This window comes from Nilaparvata lugens, chromosome 13 (assembly GCF_014356525.2).
Source record: "Nilaparvata lugens isolate BPH chromosome 13, ASM1435652v1, whole genome shotgun sequence".
Taxonomy (NCBI): domain Eukaryota; kingdom Metazoa; phylum Arthropoda; class Insecta; order Hemiptera; family Delphacidae; genus Nilaparvata; species Nilaparvata lugens.
The window spans coordinates 24336048-24356459 of record NC_052516.1 but is presented as its reverse complement, the minus strand read 5'-3'; the positions used below and the strand labels follow the sequence as shown (position 1 = coordinate 24356459).

General features: G+C 34.0%; 1 protein-coding gene across 1 annotated transcript in view; it reads right to left on the bottom strand.

The window, feature by feature from the left end:
• The window catches only part of LOC111043338, a 134118-nt gene that overhangs the window by 9547 nt on the left and 104159 nt on the right, over positions 1–20412 (bottom strand). The window contains 3 exon segments of the mRNA XM_039440400.1: positions 7032–7259; positions 9336–9465; positions 14468–14756. Coding sequence (XP_039296334.1) covers positions 7032–7259; positions 9336–9465; positions 14468–14756 — 647 coding nt within the window.

The window sequence follows — 20412 nt, the reverse complement described above, 5'->3', positions numbered from 1 at the left end:
TCATGTCGCATTCTCAAAACCTTTTGCAAATATGTTGTAATTGTTTCCTGGTCTATGACAAACTTCGATGGCGTTCTAGGCGAAGAGTACTATTTTTTGGAACTATTGTAAAGTTAACATTTCAAATGTTTATAACATTTTGCTTTTTTGAGAATGAAACTTCCTCATTCATTCATTAAGTTCATAAGTTCTCTTTATTTTAAACTATGAGCTGAGAAACAATCTGACAGAGATAGCAGAGGAAAATAAACAATTATCTAAGCTCGTGAGTGATGAAAGAAATAGGAGAAGAGCATGTTTCGAGGATTCATTAATCAATGAGGAGAAAGCAGAGGAGGAAATAAATTTCCTTAAATCTCGAATTAAATGTCTGGAGGCATCCAGGCTTGCTTTGAATGAAGAGTTGAAGAGCAAGAATGCTATCATAGACATAATTCAAGCTGAGCAAAATAGTATTCTCAACAGAGAAAAACTAAATTCGGAGCGAAATTCTATTGAGTTTACGGACTTTGTTACACCTAGAAAAACGATTAAACTAAGAAATGAACACAGACAGGTCAGATCCATAGAAACAGTAAACCGATTTTCGGTGCTCTCTTCAAATACATCGTCACCTTTGATCCCACAAAAAATACAGGTGATAGCTCAGGTTCATCAACCCCCCTCAACTCAAAGGAAACCAAAGACTCATTATAACGGTGGCGAGCTTACTTCCAAAAAGAAAAAAAGAGTCACAATTCTAGCAGATAGTCAGGGAAAGCAATTCTGTAATTTTACGAGTGAATTTGGAGATGTATTGGAAGTTTTAGTAAGTACTAAAGCTAGTGCAAAGTTGAAGCACGTTATTCAGCAAGGTCTTGACATAGTCAAAGATTTTACAGAAGATGACTGTGTCATTTTATCGGCGGGTTCAAATGACCTCCATCGTAACGAACCTTTTCAACTGACATTGGACCAAGCAATGCGATCTCTTACTAATGTGGATCTAAAAACTAATATCCTGGTATGCAGTGTGCCCTACAGGTACGACGATCCTGCCCTCAATGAGAATATCAGCTACGCCAACGCCTACCTATCAAGAGCGGTGAAAAACTATACAGGAGGACTCAACATTCACTTCATGGATATAAACACGTTCCTGAAAAGATTCCACTTTACGAGGCATGGGCTTCATCTCAACCGACGAGGGAAGAGGATCATGGTCAAACGGCTTGCGAGATATGTGAGAGACTTATTTGGTGCCGATCTCGCATCGTTAAGAACCGAAGGGCTTTTGGATGAACCTAATCTCAATGCTTGCTGTTCTCCAGCTATTTTTGAGGAAAGTACTCTTTTTTTAGAAAGAAGTACGGATATCGACATGTCTCTGAAGTCTCAATAGATGGCGGTAGGAATCAAAGATGTCTCGAGTATGTACCTTTGGACAATAAAGTTTCAAACTCTCAGGTGACTGCAAAATTAAATAAACGGAAAAACAACCGGCGTGTTATGGATTTAACTATTTTTCTCACAAATGCTCAATCGATAAGAAATAAATTGGGTATACTGGAGGCTAATCTACTCACCAAAGCAGCAGATATTGTATGCGTATGTGAGCACTGGACGACAAATGACGAAATAGGTTTTTATGTACCAGAGAATTTTAGTCTAGGGAGTTTCTACTGTAGAGAGCCGCCTAGGTCGCATGGTGGATCGGCAATCTATGTGAAGAAGGGAAACAAATATATATATATATATATATATATATATATATATATATATATATATATATATATATATATATATATATATATATATATATATATATATATATATATAGATTTCCTCGGGTGGAGGCTACAAATCATCAACGCTTCTGAGAGTATTGTGCGTTGCAACAAACATGGATGGAATTAATTACATTATGAGAAGAAATATACAGTAATTTATTACTGTGCGGAACAATACTACTGAGTATATAGTGAGTATTTTGGATAGGAACAAGGAACACCATAACATAAATTTTAACTTGTGTTTAGCTCTGCTCAATTATGTTAAAAATTAGTGTAAATTGAATTCGATAAGTTATTGATTCACTCAGTTCTGTTACATTACATATCTGTGCAACGATTACATACCTAGGAAGTGTCTGAAGAAGTGAGTAATTTACAATAGAAACGTTACAACCTCTAGGGTGACACATTTGTGAGGTTAAATTATTAAGTGTTGTATGGTTCATTCTTGAAATCGCTGTCAGCTGTGTTTCGAATTTCGGAACAATTCAGAGCAGTATCATCTCCTGGTCCGTTATTCTGTTATTGTGAGGGCTAACCAGCTGACTGATTAATCAATCTTACAACGTCACTCTCCTTATCTTCTTTTTCATACTAAGACAAGATCTACCGTCGGACGTAAACAAGAACCTCAACGTCAACACCTTAACAGAACTATAGCGTCTTTCAGTTGCTATGACAACGCATTGATAGTTGACACCGGCCTCTTCTATCATTGGTCAACTTTTCGCTTTCAATCAAGCGGCAGTTTTAAATCTAACAAATATTATTGACCTATCCATATTCAGGAGCTTCCTTTGCTTCCAGCCTCGATAGCTCTCTTGGCAATATCCGATTTCCTTTCTGCTCTTCCTTTATAGCTGTACTCTCTCATAACATACCTTATACGCCCCTATCAGAAATGAATAAACGTATGACCCGGCGAAAACACGAGAACTTAATTCGCGATGTTAAATCTGACCTGGATAATTTAAACGGTGGCCTCGTTAATGATGATGTAGTTGAATTGGCTGTGAGTACTAGGGGAACACTCTCTTACATTGCCGAAAAATACTCAAATGACGCAATTATTGACTTGATTCCGGATATAATCGGAGTCCTAAATAAACTGGACAATGCTTTAACGGACAACTATGAGCTGAGAAACAATCTGACAGAGATAGCAGAGGAAAATAAACAATTATCTAAGCTCGTGAGTGATGAAAGAAATAGGAGAAGAGCATGTTTCGAGGATTCATTAATCAATGAGGAGAAAGCAGAGGAGGAAATAAATTTCCTTAAATCTCGAATTAAATGTCTGGAGGCATCCAGGCTTGCTTTGAATGAAGAGTTGAAGAGCAAGAATGCTATCATAGACATAATTCAAGCTGAGCAAAATAGTATTCTCAACAGAGAAAAACTAAATTCGGAGCGAAATTCTATTGAGTTTACGGACTTTGTTACACCTAGAAAAACGATTAAACTAAGAAATGAACACAGACAGGTCAGATCCATAGAAACAGTAAACCGATTTTCGGTGCTCTCTTCAAATACATCGTCACCTTTGATCCCACAAAAAATACAGGTGATAGCTCAGGTTCATCAACCCCCCTCAACTCAAAGGAAACCAAAGACTCATTATAACGGTGGCGAGCTTACTTCCAAAAAGAAAAAAAGAGTCACAATTCTAGCAGATAGTCAGGGAAAGCAATTCTGTAATTTTACGAGTGAATTTGGAGATGTATTGGAAGTTTTAGTAAGTACTAAAGCTAGTGCAAAGTTGAAGCACGTTATTCAGCAAGGTCTTGACATAGTCAAAGATTTTACAGAAGATGACTGTGTCATTTTATCGGCGGGTTCAAATGACCTCCATCGTAACGAACCTTTTCAACTGACATTGGACCAAGCAATGCGATCTCTTACTAATGTGGATCTAAAAACTAATATCCTGGTATGCAGTGTGCCCTACAGGTACGACGATCCTGCCCTCAATGAGAATATCAGCTACGCCAACGCCTACCTATCAAGAGCGGTGAAAAACTATACAGGAGGACTCAACATTCACTTCATGGATATAAACACGTTCCTGAAAAGATTCCACTTTACGAGGCATGGGCTTCATCTCAACCGACGAGGGAAGAGGATCATGGTCAAACGGCTTGCGAGATATGTGAGAGACTTATTTGGTGCCGATCTCGCATCGTTAAGAACCGAAGGGCTTTTGGATGAACCTAATCTCAATGCTTGCTGTTCTCCAGCTATTTTTGAGGAAAGTACTCTTTTTTTAGAAAGAAGTACGGATATCGACATGTCTCTGAAGTCTCAATAGATGGCGGTAGGAATCAAAGATGTCTCGAGTATGTACCTTTGGACAATAAAGTTTCAAACTCTCAGGTGACTGCAAAATTAAATAAACGGAAAAACAACCGGCGTGTTATGGATTTAACTATTTTTCTCACAAATGCTCAATCGATAAGAAATAAATTGGGTATACTGGAGGCTAATCTACTCACCAAAGCAGCAGATATTGTATGCGTATGTGAGCACTGGACGACAAATGACGAAATAGGTTTTTATGTACCAGAGAATTTTAGTCTAGGGAGTTTCTACTGTAGAGAGCCGCCTAGGTCGCATGGTGGATCGGCAATCTATGTGAAGAAGGGAAACAAATTTGAAACCATTGATCTCACTGCTTACGGTAGGGATTTTGTTTGTGAAGCATCAGCAGTAAAATTGACTGAACTAAGTATAGTTGTGATTAATATTTATAGAACACCCGATAGTGACGTCAGAGAATTTTTCTACAGTCTAGAGAATCTCATGAACTTTATCATTAATAAAAAATTCAAATATATCTTTCTAACAGGTGATTTCAATGTAAATATTTTGGACAATGCAAGGGCTGAAAGTCGAGATTTTTTGAACCTTCTCAGAACTTTTGATTTGTTCTGTGTAAATAATTTGCCTACAAGAGGTAAGGCGTGTTTGGACAATATTGCGGCGAATCTACAGCCTGGCTCTTATAAAGTCAGTATGTTGGAGGAGGGCGTATTGTCCGACCACGCTGGAATATGGTTAGATTTTCCCATTACAGAAAATGAACCAAAAACTGGTAAATCAATTGAAACTAAGAGAATAATAAATGATTTTAAATTACATGAACTGGAGAAGAGTCTCAGGAATGTTGACTGGACGCCTTTGTATTGTATAGAGAATGTCAATGATGCTTTCGAAAAATTCATGGATATGATAGTGAACAATTTCAATGGCTGTTGTCCGGTGGTGAGCTATACTATGAGGCCACAAAATAAACAAAAAAATGCGTGGTTCAATGAAACTATTGCTAATATGAGAGTTATGTTATTGATCTTATATAACAACTGGAAATCAAGCAGTGATGAGGATGATAGGCAGCGATACATAGCATTCAAAAAAGATTATAAAAAAACTATTGCAAAATCTAAAATTAAAGCTAATGATAATTGTATTCGAAATTCAAAAAATAAATGCAAAACAGCTTGGAATATCATAAAAACAGAATCATGTAAAAATAAAACCAAGCAAGAAATACCAGTATCAGTTGATGTTCTAAACAATTATTTTATTAATGTATCTGATAAAGTCAATAATGTTCACATTCCAGAGAAAGACCCAGTAGTGTTACTTGATAAGTTTGTCATGCCAATTGAACTTCAAAATAGTTTTAAATGGAAGAAGGTGAGCTCTAAAATAGTTCTGGATAGTGTGAAAAATCTAAGTTCCTCACATGCTGGTGATGTCTATGGACTTAGTAATTCAATATTAAAAAACATTATTACTGGTATACTCACGCCACTTACCTTTTTAATAAACTTTGTTCTCTCTGAAGCTACTTTTCCTAATTGTCTCAAGTTGAGTAAGATTTGTCCTGTGTATAAAATAGGCGATAAGACACAGCCCGACAGTTACCGCCCTATAGCCATTGTCCCTATTATTGGTAAGATTATTGAATCTGTTATGTTTGATCAAATGTATGCATACTTTGATTGTAATAATATTCTATATTGTCATCAGTATGCTTACAGGCCTGCTCATAATACAATAATGGCTGTCGAGACTATTATAAATAGGATCTTAGAGTCTTTTGAAGACAGATTGATTACAGGTGTAGGCTTATTAGACTTGCGAAAAGCATTTGACTGTATCTCTCATAGTATCTTGAAAACGAAATTGCAGTTTTATGGAATTGTTGGAAAGGAACTAGATCTGATTGAATCATATTTGAATAGGAAACAAGTTGTAATTGTTAATAATAGAAAATCGGAAATTTTGGATGTGAAATCAGGCGTTCCTCAAGGTTCAATCCTTGGACCCTTTCTCTTCCTAATATTTATTAATGACATTCACTGTGGTGTGATCCCATTAGGCTTGCCTATACTGTATGCAGACGATACTACATTAATGTGCTCTCATAAGAATATGTCAGATGTTAAGACAAAGCTATTAGAATGTATACAAGTATCCAAAACCTGGCTTGAAGCGAATAAACTTGTAATTAATGATGATAAGACAGAACTAATATATTTCTCATTGAATAATGAAAATGAAAATCAAGCTGTTAAGCTTCTAGGTCTTTATATTGATAGTAAATTAACATGGAGGGAGCAAGTGAATATGTTGTGCAGAAAACTGTCTAGAGTGACATATCTTTTGAGAAAATTGAAATACTGTGTAAGTTCAGATGTACTTTTAACAGCCTATTTTGGTCTATTTCACTCCTTGTTAGCATATGGAGTTATACTCTGGGGAAATAGTAGCACTGCCACAAAGGTACTCATTCTTCAAAAGAAAGTAATAAGAATTATTGACAATCTTCAGCCAAGAGAATCATGTAGAGACAGTTTTGTAAAATTTCAAATCATGACAGTGCCAACATTATACATCTATAACAATTTAATGCAAGTAAAAAATAATCTCTATAAGTATGACAGTATTGGACACTCATATAACACTAGAAATCGATCAGATCTTGCTATTCCTCAAATTAGATTATCAAAAACTCACAAGAGTCATCTTTATCAGAGACGACTGATGTTCAATAAACTTCCTCTATGGGTGCGGAATCTGCCGGAAAAATATTATAATATGAATACTAACCAACTAATAAAAATGGAAACACATTAGAAAATATCAGAAATCAACTCAGAACTAGACTAAAGAGATATTATAATATGGATACTAACATACTTATAAAAATTGAAACACAATAGAAAATATCAATAGATAATTACTGATACTTACAGGCCTGAAGTCGTTGCTCCTAGTCTTATGCCTGAACACATAGAAATAAGAGTTGCGATTGGCTTGAGAGTGGTAATTGGCAGTTTGAACCAGTGGCGCTGCCACTCGGGCATCTGACAAAACATTCAGCACAATGTTGCGGTTCTCCTCGGCCACTGAGTTGGACCCAACCATTCTTAAATTCGTGTACTGCGTGATGGTCTTCGCCAGGGCTACATTCGGAAGTGCCTGCCAAAGGAAATTGGGAATTAGCTTATTGTTTTACTATGGAAATGATAAATTTTATAATAATCAACAAGGGGTACGTTGAAAAGAGCCTGCAAAGCAGAATTTAATCGGTAATCATGAGTCATTTTTCTGTCAAATTGTTTGCGAAAAATAATAATTGAATCGTTCAAACAAGAGAAATCTCTCTGTCAAATTTGGTTAGCAGTAGATTTATTTTACTGATCCATCACATCTGACAAATTAGACAAAGGTTTCCAAGTTAGTTACATCATTATCAATCTCTAGTTCATTCCCTCAATCGTATGGTCCGACGCCAACATCATCCTTGAAATTCTTATCAATCTCTAGTAAACTGAAAGCTCAAACAATTAGCAGCGGAATTTATAGTGTGGGTAGAGCTCTACGATTGGCCAATAGCTGTTGACCAATGAAGCTTGAGATCTTCTGTCATTGGTCGAGGCTAGAAATGCTCAAGGGGCGGCCTCGACCAATGACAGTAGTTCTCAAGCTTTCAACTGATCAACTTTGATCATAATGCACACGAATATCATATTGGATTATGATAATATATTATTTGATAGGATAATATCTGGAAATCAAGAAGTTGATTGATTGAGTACTTTATTTATGTAGATTACAATATATACTGGCTTATACACTTATATATAATAGCTTACAATACAGCAAAATTATAGATGAATTTACATAATATAGACTGAGAAAATAATTATTGAACTGTATATGATACGAAAAGGCAATTTGTGATAACTAAAGATAATATTGTTATGCATCTACATAAATATTATGTTATACATAAATATAGCTTACAATACAGCAAAATTATAGATGAATTTACATAATATAGACTAAGAAGATAATTATTGAACTGTATATGATACGAAAAGGCAATTTGTGATAACTAAAGATAATATTGTTATGCATCTACATAAATTGGCGGAGCTTTGGACATATCAATGTCCATTCTTCGGAAAGAATATTCAAAATATCCTTCCCACTAACTCTCTACCAGAAGTTGTGATACTGTATGAATAATATAATCTTAGATGAAGTTTCAATTTGTTGTATTCAACTTCATGATACTAAAAATGATCCACGAGTAACGTGATAAACTTCTTATCCTGAGTATCATGATTGAGTTCCATTATTTCGGAGTGCTACAAATAATTATCATACTGTAATTCACGCAAAATCCAATCAAAATTAACCGCTGTAAAATGATTATCAAATCACAGTCGATGCGAATTAATCAACGAATATGACTTTAATATATAAATGGATATAATTCTATTGGCATGAAAAAAACATGTTATGAGCAAAAATGCAATAACCAATCAACGAATATGACTTTAATAAATGAATGAATATAATTCTATTGGCAAGTTACGAGACTCAATGCGAGAAGCAATGCGATGATATTGAATCATTATTCAAATTGAATTGGGCTATATTTTCGCACGACTAAACCTTTATTTCGAACTTCAATGATGATTCTAGAGAACCTTCGGTTTCAAAGATGAATATTGATACTTCAAATTGTCTTACACACCACCCACTCATACAAAAGACAAAGCATAAGATTACTAACTCGAACTTTAAATTAAATTATGAATGAGAAGACTTCAAATTGTTGGATCCACTACTCATTCATTACAATAAAGAGTAGACTAACTGAGGTAGTTAGTTTGTTACACTAGTATCTAAATTTAAGTACTAGAATCTAATTTTATCAAGTATACATCTTCCATAAGTTGTAATTATTAATATCTGGTATCTATCGTTCAACTAACTTTGTATAATAGCCATCTAATATATTATCATGTATTCAAATTCCTTAAGTTGTGATTATTATTCTCTGGTATCTATTGTTCTTTGTATAACTTTGTATAATACGAACTAAGTCCAACTAACTTTGTATTGAAATAATACCAACTACAGTATTCAGTCGACTTACTATTCAATTATGCAATCCATTTCCAACTGGGATATGTAAATAGAGATATGAATGTAAATTTGTGTTATTACAGAATGATTGCTCTGTAATAATGCTACCCTCACCTCATACTTTGCCCTAATGAAGTCCTTGATGATTTTCATTTTCTCCTCCTCTAGCATTCCTTGGACCAATGATACCCCATCCAGTAAATGATCACTCTCCATCTCTGTCATGCCGTAGAGAAGTTCGTATCTGTGAACAAGGACAGAAAAAAATTCTTCATTAGGCGGAGTTAGGACTTTTGAGTACTCTCTACCACTCAACCTCGACATTACAAATATAATTGAATAAATATAATATAGTGTCAGAGAATATTTACTTCAGATACTGTTTTGGTGAGATATAGGGATATTTATCTCTAATAGAACACTAGAATATTCACTCTTGAACTACTAAATTACAACATAGCCGTCAGGTATTTATGAATAAAAGCTATTAGCTTCCACTCACATTAGTGGAGCCCTTTCGGACACTAGGCCCTTCAGCAAAACTAGTTATTATTTATTTATTTATTCATCATTTACAATCAACTTAAGGAAAAAGAAACAGACTGCAGTCCAAAGCTTCTTCTCATACCAATTTCATAGAATAAATTGAAGTGTTATGAAGTGTTGATGAAGAGCCTAGTGTCCGAAAGCGCTCCACTAATGTGAGTAGAAGCTGATAGCTTTTATTTATAAATACCTGACTGCTATGTCGTGATTTTGTTGCTCAAAAGTGATTATTAACAAGCAGTTCGTGATGGAAACAAACATCGAATAGTACTAGAATATTATCTAAAAAATATAATAGAAGAATAGAATAGATGTCAATCTGAAAGATGACACTACAGGCGTTGAAACATTTTTGTGACTTTTTAATGAATTAGTGATATTTTTAGACAATATTCTGGTGTTCTATGAATATGATTACTTCTAGCATAGAGAAGATATGAGAAGTAGATATCCCATATAGGGAATTTATGTCGCAACTTTTACTGTTATCTCAAGCCGATTACTGTCGATTATTGTCAATTTTTACCGTTTTGTTGGGTTGATAGTGTATGAACGGCACAATATGAGAGACTACCAGCGTCACACAGCTGCATAGGAAAGAACTACGTGGACTATCGGCTTGGGATAACAGTAAAAGTTGCGACATAAACGCCCTATAACATGGGAATCTACTTATGCTATCGTTTCTCTACGCTACTAGGTTATCTCTGTGCAGCGCATAACATAGCTTGATCTGAAGATTTGGATTAATTGTCAAATATTCAGTTCTAAACAGTGACACATTCAGCAAAACCTCAATATCTCCCAGTGACATAATATTTGAAGCGATTGAGAATAATAATAGCCTCGAGCAGCCTGATTGATAAAAACATAATAGAAATTGAAAACAATAAGAGACATCAAGTAAAATTTTATTTTCTATCACAACTACAGTTTTAACTCTTCACTAGTGTCACTTAAAGAGTTGAATCTATAGCGATGTTCACGTTATAATGGCAGTGTTTGATTAGCAATGGTTTTGCCATCCTTGTCTTTTATTCAACAAAGCGCTACTCTTTCTCGCTTTGCTCTGTAGCAAGATCGTCTTTTAACAATGTAGAATTGATAATTAATTGAAAGAACGTTTCATCTTTATTATGTAAATTCATTACGGAATTATTTAAGAAATAGAATCAATGACTTAATAGAATATAATTGATCATTTAAAACGAGAATGAACAGTTAATATTGAATCAATAACCTGTATCTGCTACCGTCTATAGAAGGCATTGACAAGACAAAGGTACGGCAACGTTTTTCTCCTATCTTTCTCCACTGCCATTATAACCTGGACCTCACCATAGCAGTTCCTCAGTCCTGAATGCGAATCTATTTGATCAGCTACTATATAAATAATAGATTTTGTACAAACGAGATGATCTGAATTCATTGCAGGATCCATATGGATTTGATGCAAATATATTCAGTCTCATTCTTCAACTCCAATGCATCAACTCCAATAATGATCTAGTAGCTCACTATAGTTGGGCCACACTATAGTTGTGTTTTGATGAAATAAAAGGGTACGTGATATATTTTATTGTATAAAAACACAAATATGTTCTCAAATTCTACACATTTTCAAGTTGACTGAATGTGACCGGTGTGGTCACGAAACCATGGTCGTGTACAGAATAAAAGAGTGTAGAATTTGACAACAGATTTGTGTTTTTATTCAATTATTGAACGGTTCTACAATATTGACAATGACTCAGTCGAATATTTTATTGTGTTTCAGTAGGCCTATAGAGTGTATGATTGTAATACAATCATAATCTCATGGGAGTTTCTCATCTATTTCTTACATCTATCTCTTTCTATCTTGGTTACAACTGTATTTCTTTAAATCTCTCTCACTCTCTTTCTCTCTCTCTCTCTCTCTCTCTCTCTCTCTCTATGAGAGAGAATATGTCCAAAGCTCCGCCAATTTATGTAGATGCATAACAATATTATCTATTTCATCTATGGTTATCACAAATTGTTTTTTTACTTTCCTTGCCCTATTACCATAGGTAAGGAAAGTATTGCTTTCCAAAAAAAATTAAGGTACCCTGATTTCAAGTTTTCTATACGTTTCAAGTCCATCTGAGTCCAAAAACATGATTTTTGGGTGTTGGTCTGTGTGTGTGTATGTGTGTGTGTGTGTATGTGTGTGTGTGTGTGTGTGTATGTGTGTATGTCTGTGAACACGATAACTCCATTCCTAATCAACGATCGACTTGAAATTTTAAACTTAAGGTCCTTATACCATGAGGATCCGACAATGAGAAATTTAATAAAATTCAATTCAAGATGGCGGAAAAATGGCGGATAATGACGAAAAAACCATGTTTTTCACGTTTTTCTCGAAAACGGCTCTAACGATTTTCTTCAAATTATGCCATGGATAGCTATTATAAGCCCTATCAACTGGCATGAGTCTCATTTCTGGGAAAATTTCAGGAGCTCTGTAATATTCTTGAGAAAAATGGCGGATAATGACGAAAAAACCATGTTTTTCACGGTTTTCTCGAAAACGGCTCTAACGATTTTCTTCAAATTATATCATAGATAGCTATCTATAAGCCTATCAACTGGCATGAGTCTCATTCCTGGGAAAATTTCAGGAGCTCCGTAATATTATTGAGAAAAATGGCGAATAATGACTAAAAACCATGTTTTTCACGATTTTCTCAAAAACGGCTCTAACGATTTTTTTCAAATTCATACCCTGTATAATTATTTATCAGATCTATTAACTGGCATGAGTCTTTTCCTGGGAAACTATGGGGGGTCCACCCTATCCTTGAGAAATGGACTTTGTAACCTCCATCTCGTGCATGAGGTAGGTAGGTAGGTAGAGCAGTTTATAAAGTATATATTGTAATCTACATAAATAAAGTACTCAATCAATCAAAATCAATCAATCTCACCCGGTCGTGTGTTGATTGGAAGGATATTATTTTATATCCTTAAAGAATCGACAATTATTTGTTGAAACACCGCCGATTTATAAAGTTACATTACAATTTTATATTATTGTTATCTATACTTCGTAAAATTCGTTGAATAATTAGCATTACCGTCATCTAATGTAAATTAGTGTATGAGCCAGTAAATATTGTAACATACATAAATAAAGAAATCTAATCTAATCTAATCTCTTCAGTTACTATCTGTGGCGACATTTTTAGTTGGAAACGATTTCTTGAAGTCTAATTGGGAAGCTGGCTGCTTTTGCCTGTGCTTTGAGTTGGCATCTGGCAACTATAGCCACAACACGGCTTGGAGGACATTAAAATATCGTCACTTGCTACGTCACACGTCACAGCCCTGAGCTAATGGAAACACTAACAAATTCGCGCTGATTTATGAGCGGTGAGTTGTCATAGAGTGCCAATGACCTTTTGACCCTGCCGCTTCGCAATGGGATCGTCCTGATCCGACAGAATGTTCCAGAAACTATGAAGCATAAACATTCCAACTCTTGAACATGAAAATAATATTGATTACTAGCAGGAGAACCGTGCTTCGCAAGGGTCTAATGAAAACTTGACAGACAGAAAACTTGAGGTAATAAAATCTTGAAGAATTGAATTAGGTCTAATATCATCCTTTGTTAATTCAATTTCAATTTCAATTCATTTATCAAAACACACAAAACAAATAAAATACAACGATTAAGAATTTATATGCAAAATTTTAAGTTAATCAGTCCAGTAGTTCAGACGTGATGATGCGTCAAACATAATTTCCCTATCCCGTACCTGTATAAGCCAGTTCTTCACTTTATTATAGTATAGATTATTAGTTTATCACTGACTTATAAGATTTTTGTCAAATTCTCAATTCTACATACGAATTTCAGAAACAATACATTATGTGAAGTGTTTGGTTTTTGAGGTTCACGTTATAAAATCAGGGGAAATAGTTGGAAGACATTGTTGCTATTTCTCAAATTTTACCGATTTATTTGGTTGTATCAAGCAATCATTGTCTCACTGAAGCTTTAATTGATTCGGCAACAGTGTGGAGGTAGAAAAGAATAGCGCTATATGCTTTGTCTAATAGGAACGAGGATATAGGATAGCAGCTCCAATGTCAATCTTATTACATTATATTGTATTATGTGAAATGTGAAGTAAATTCACTCCAGGTAAGTATACTTTAGGTGAAGATCCATTTCATACATTGGGCTATTCTAGATGTATTTCTATGTGTTTTTGTTAGTGAATTTCAATATAAATTGAAGTGTAACTGAGAAATGTGAAAAAATGTGAAATATTACCAGAGGAAACTAATAGGAACAAATCTTAAACAGTATCTTTACTCTATAATATTACCTCTAGATCATTAGGTCATGTCAGAAGCCCTGAAATTGATCAGTTGCGACCTGAAAACTCTGACACCAGACCTGAGCCAGCCAGGTCACTCTATATTATTATTACTACTAGAACCTTCCTTCTGTAGGTACCAGGACTGAGGAAAAAGGGAAGGAGAACGATGATTATTATCATTATTATCCAATAAAAAAGAAAGGAACGGAAGGAATTATTATTATTACCTAGAAAATGTTGATTGTTGTATAAATTAGAATTGGAACCGTTTTGACCTTTAGCCTGTGATACTTCTCAAGAAGTTGTATAATATTCTAAATTATTAAATGAATAAAGAAGCATCACCTGCTGAACAGATGTTTGTAAGTGGTCATCAGCTTCGCAGGTTCGTTAGGCACCACAGTTCCATCAATGAGGGGGCCAAACGGGGTCTGGAACGGGGGCACGCCCACTTTAACCGCCATCAAATCTGACAGCCGTTTGCGACGCAGGCAGTTGGACATGCCCTCACTTGTCTCCTGGGTGGGGCAATTGAGGGCATTGCCGACCTGCACTGTATAGGACATTGGGTTCTTGGTCAGGGCCCAATCTGCCAACGCTGTTCCACTCATTAGGATGGCTCTGTGGAACAGACCTGCGAATAAAACAAAAATTTGATCATTATTGGATAATCTGTCATTGGATTAACGTATATAACTTAGATCGTTCATTTAGGCTACATAACCTATATTAATGAAATAATGAATTCATTCACCAGCTGTGAATAACCAATAGTGAGTAGGTTTTTGATTTTGTTTTGTATTAATTTTTTTCCAATAATTGCAATATTTCTCAAGTGTTTAATTCATTGTGATACATTCTGTGATTCGTTTAGAGTAAAAAAAATCAGCCATCTAAATTTTCAAATTATCATTCCTGGACCAAAAATAAAGTGACGAATTATTGTGTAATTACATAACCTTGACTTTTGGACAACATAAACATTTTATCAAAATTTCTGGAGAGAAATAGTACAGGCTCAGCCTAGATTTCCCTCCAATGTCATAATTAATTGTATTATGATTATAGTGTTTTATAAAATAATGAATGAATGAAAATAATGTCCAAATCAAATATTAGGCTATACTAGAGAAGAGTAAACTCGTATAGACTATTACTGGTGGGGAGTACCTTGCGGGAAGGTTCCACCTGGCCTCAATATATTATATATAATATCGAGCCAATTGGTCTCAGGACAGTCATACTCAGGCCAGGACTGACAATTTAATGTGCCCATCCGATAGTACGGGAATGACATTGCTGAAAACTATGCTTTATACTTGGGTTTGAACCCGGGACCTCTCTAATAGTCCGTGCAAATATTTACTTCCGACTTGGGATGGACATGCGCAGCAGAGAAAGCATACAGCGGGAGGGATACAGAGGCGCGATGTTGCCGTTTTGAAGCGGCCAGTGATCTCCAACTTCTAGTGACTGTTCATGTGCTCATGCTACACATGCGAAGTCACCTGTCTCGAAGCGGTCAGACGACTGGCAAATTGGCAACTTTGCTTCCACCTATTACTCCATTTATCTCTGTAATGGGCTGATCTCTCTCCATTTCTCTCGGTTGCATATTCTTCTAAGTCTGAAGTAAATTTGCATGGACTATAGACTGCTATGCGAGCACTATATCTACTAGAACTCGGATCATGAATAATTATGCTGTTAAACTATCGACAGCAAAATTTGAGACGGTTCTAACAATAATTGTTTTATCTCTTTTCTGTATAGGGCTACTTGTAATATGAATAGAAAGAAAAATAAAAATCTCAGTACCCTTTTTGAATAATTTTATCACAACATGTTTCGGACATTGATGCCATTTTCAACTTAAATTATTTCATTCTATTTTAACCTTTTTGAATTATTTTATCACAACATGTTTCAACATTGATGCCATTTTCAATGTTAAAACATGTTGGGAAAGAAAAATTCAAAAAGGGTAGTGAGATTCTTATTTTTATTTCTATTTAATAATATTGTTTTCTTCGTAAATTAGTGTACATGGAGTTATATCATATCGAGGTTTCACTGTATAAAGTTTATTATAAAATAATTTATTCTATCGACGAATAAAATGAATTTGACATAGTATTGATAATTTTTAACATGAATAATCAATACGATTAACATAATAATATATATAATAATTTTGATAATTTACTCATTGTAGAAATAAATAAAGAATGAAATAAATGAATAAAAGAATAATCATATCATTCAGACTATTATGAAACCAGGATAACTAGAATCACAGCTATGCGAACGGATGTGAGAACGTCAACATTGTATTCATATGATTTCCACTGATATTATAACGGGAATCTTGAAAATGCAAATATGACAAAAAAAACTGGATAGGATGAAATATCAGTAATATAGGGAAGTCTCTCTATTGCGTTCCCCGAAGCTCATCAATGTAATATTCCTGAAAGCTCCCTGTGAAATTCATTATTGTGAAATTATTGATCTATGATAATAATCAATTTATTACTCCCTACATCAAATACCTGTCATAATTGGATATAGTTACACTCCCACATCCTATTCATCAACATAATTGAATACTTGAAATGAATTGCATTTCTTGAATGAATTATATTGATCAGAGGTCCATTGTATGTTGAAATAGAAACTAATAATACAGATGTAATTATAATACTGTTATAATTATTACAATTATAACTGATAAAAGAATAACTGTATTATAACACAGATGTAATTATAATACTGTTAATATCAGGGACCGAGCTTCGCTCTGGAGTACAAAAGCATAGAAAATTTATTACGAAAAAAGAAATTATAGTAACATTCATACAGAAATGTTCTATCCAATCACAGTAAATTAATATTAATTCCCAGAGGAATGCAAAAATTTCCCTCACAAATCAAATCAAATCAAATTTTATTTCACTACAACAAAAATAATAATCCTCAATACAAAGTTGAAAAGAAAAAAAAACATATTGATCAATACTTAAATATACACGAAAAACAACTTTGTCAAAACAAAATAACATGTTTGGCGCTGCCTGCAAAACCGAAGTTTGAGTGCTGGCAGCGAGTATCGCTATTAATTTTCAATATAAAAAATTTCAATGAAGAAATGAATAGATGAAACAAGAATGAATATACATATGAAAGGAAATATAAATAAACATAGTACTATGAATGAAAATGAGAAGTAAATTCAAAAGTGTAATTTGAAGCACTAAAATATATAAGTAGCCTAATTACTGAATGATGAATTCCATTATGTGGCTTAGAAAATGAATATTACAATATTATTATATTTGTGGTCAGAAGAATAAATTGAAAATCTCAGAGTAGAAGACAGAGAATGGATCTGAGAAAATCTATTTGAGGTTTGGAAGAAAAATAAAAAGGTAACTGCAATAAAAAAAATATAGGATAATTAAGTGAAGGTGGAATTTACTAGTGCATTATGTGTGAATGAATTGCGATATATTCACTGACTTTATCCATTCTGCTATCTTTTCAATACTAGTTTTTGCTATTGAGTTATCTGGTATGAGGTTGATCAGTCTGTTACTTATGTAAGGGAATTGTCTCCGGCATACAGTCATGTCTGTTCTATTGATTTGGAAATTACCCTGTATACGGAAATCGTAAGTTCTAATTTGTGATGTAAATTGATTTATATTTTTAATTATATATAGTATAATATTCTTAACAAATAACTGTCTAACTGTTAATACTGGAAATTCAATGAAAAGGAGATGTGTAGGGTATCGTCTAGGTCGGCCAAGTGCTGCTTTTATTATGTGCTTTTGAATAAGATAGATTTTATTGAAATGTGTGTCCAATGCTCCACCCCATACCCTAATACCATATTGCAAAACCGACTGGGCATAAGCGTAGTATATTAACAGCAGGATATCTAGATCACCCAGCCAGTTTAATCTATGAAATTTATGGATCACATGTTCCATTTTTCTGCAAGTATTATTTATGTGAGCATTCCATTTGAGTTGTGAATCCAACATGACTCCAAGGTATTTTGTCTCTCTTACAAAGGCCCAGTTGCACAAAATCCGGTTAAATTTCAATCCTGATTAACAACTTCACGTGAACAAATCAGAGAAGACCATTCAAAAAGATGTATCCATTTGGGAATAATCAGGATTAAAAATAACCCGGCTTTTTTGCAACCGGCACTGAGTACCTGATTAAATGATTACAATAGTTCAACAGGTGAGTCATAATTTTGACACAGTCCCACACACATGAGCTCGCTCACTCACTTCCATCACGAAAACAGATGACAAAATAATTATTATCAGCTGTTTTTCCTAGGATGAATAATAATTATCCTTTTAATGTCCTTCAGCGAGTTTTCCCAGGGATGAGACCTAGTGCTATTGAATCTTTATATTATAAACCTACTATGTTCTGAATTTCGTGAAAATCGTTAGAGCCGTTTTCGAACATATTTATAAACATCCAAACATCTAAACATATAAACAGAAGTTGCTCGTTTGATAGTATGGGATAGTTACTGTATTATACTACCATCTAATTTGTAGTCAGATGATGATTGGAGAAAAAATAACTAAAATATTAGCTTGTATTTTTTCATGGATCAGGGCCCAGATCCCCAGGTACTATAAATAATAAGGATCTGATGTCAACTGCATAAATTGAAAAAACTGCATGAATTGAAAAAATCTACATGAATTGAAAAAAGCTGTATGAACAGAGCCCTCAGGATTGGTTGGACTAGAGCTAATTAATTGGAAATATTTTGAGAGTCCAATATTAATCAATCTACATATTATTTTCTTGGAGTTGAATGATATTATTGAAGCTTGATTCATTATTTACCACCGTGGTATTATTTTTTGATACAATTACAAATCATATGAACATGATCGGGATAGAACAACAGACATAGCCCAAAACTATTCTGTTCCCAAATTTTGATAAATAATGAAATGTCCGAAAAAATAGGTTATGTTCTTACTGAGGAAAGTTAAAGTTCAAAGTTCTGTCCAAAAATATAAATGAGCTAAAAGTTTTGAATTTGGAATGATTAAAATGATTATCATGAGTAGTATGAATATACTGTAATATTCTTGTAATATGTATTGGATCACAATAATTCTACACAGGGAGCTTCCAGGAATAGTACATTGATGATACCCTCTCAATTATAATTCTATATTCATTCTTCTACTGACATAATTAATTCAAATATTTTGCTCTTCTATTTTGAAACAATATTTACAAGTCTCGTAAATGGTTTTCTTTCTTCATGCTGATGGATTTCATATGAAATTAGCGAGTACCGCTAGAAATGTTCTTTTAATTATGTAGAGTTATTCAATTTGACGTGTATACTGAATGCCAGTGGATTAGGGTAGTAATGATTGGAGTGGTAATGCCAGTGGATACAGGAAGAAGAGGATAATATTTAAAGTATGCAAATATTTGACCACCCTTCAGCCACCATAATAAATCCTTCTATTCATTTTATATCATAAATCTGATAATTATTGTTTGTGTTTGAAGCCAGTTCCCTCCCCACTTCAATTCCTAATGCAAACAAACAATTATATTGCTAACTCCAAACAAATATTATTCCAAAATTGACACTCTTGGCACAGAGATGTTGTGGAATTTCTCCATATTGAGGTGAAATATAAAGAATTATGTGGATTGACATAGGGCCATATGAATAAAGTTGAGCATTTGCTTATACTTCTAAAATATGGAGCATTTGCTTCATTTTCTATGAATAAACGTGAGCTAAACCTTTTTTCTCATGCTCATCAAAAAAAATAGTTTGAGCATTTGCTCTCAAAATTGTATGAATAAACTAGAGCATTTGCTCAACTTTTGAAGCAAATGCTTCAAAAAAGGCGAGTCTAGTCTAGAGCAGCTTATCACCTTTTGCTCATAGTAAAATGGCTCAACTAATTTGTATGAAGAAGAAACTATACCAGATACGATCACAACCAATAGTTGAGAACTATAAAACTCTTTTTAGATTCAACCATGATATAATATCACCATTATTCCTACAAAAGTATAAATATAAAAGATAAAAGACCTGATATGAAGATAGCCATCACAAAATAGGAAATAGGCATTTAAGAAGATGAGAGTGTAGACGATTATAAGAAGGCTATTGATATTATAAGAATATGCTGAAGATTATGATAGAGATGACATTTTTTCACGCCATTATTTCAAAATTCTCAACTCAACTAACCTAAAACTCTATT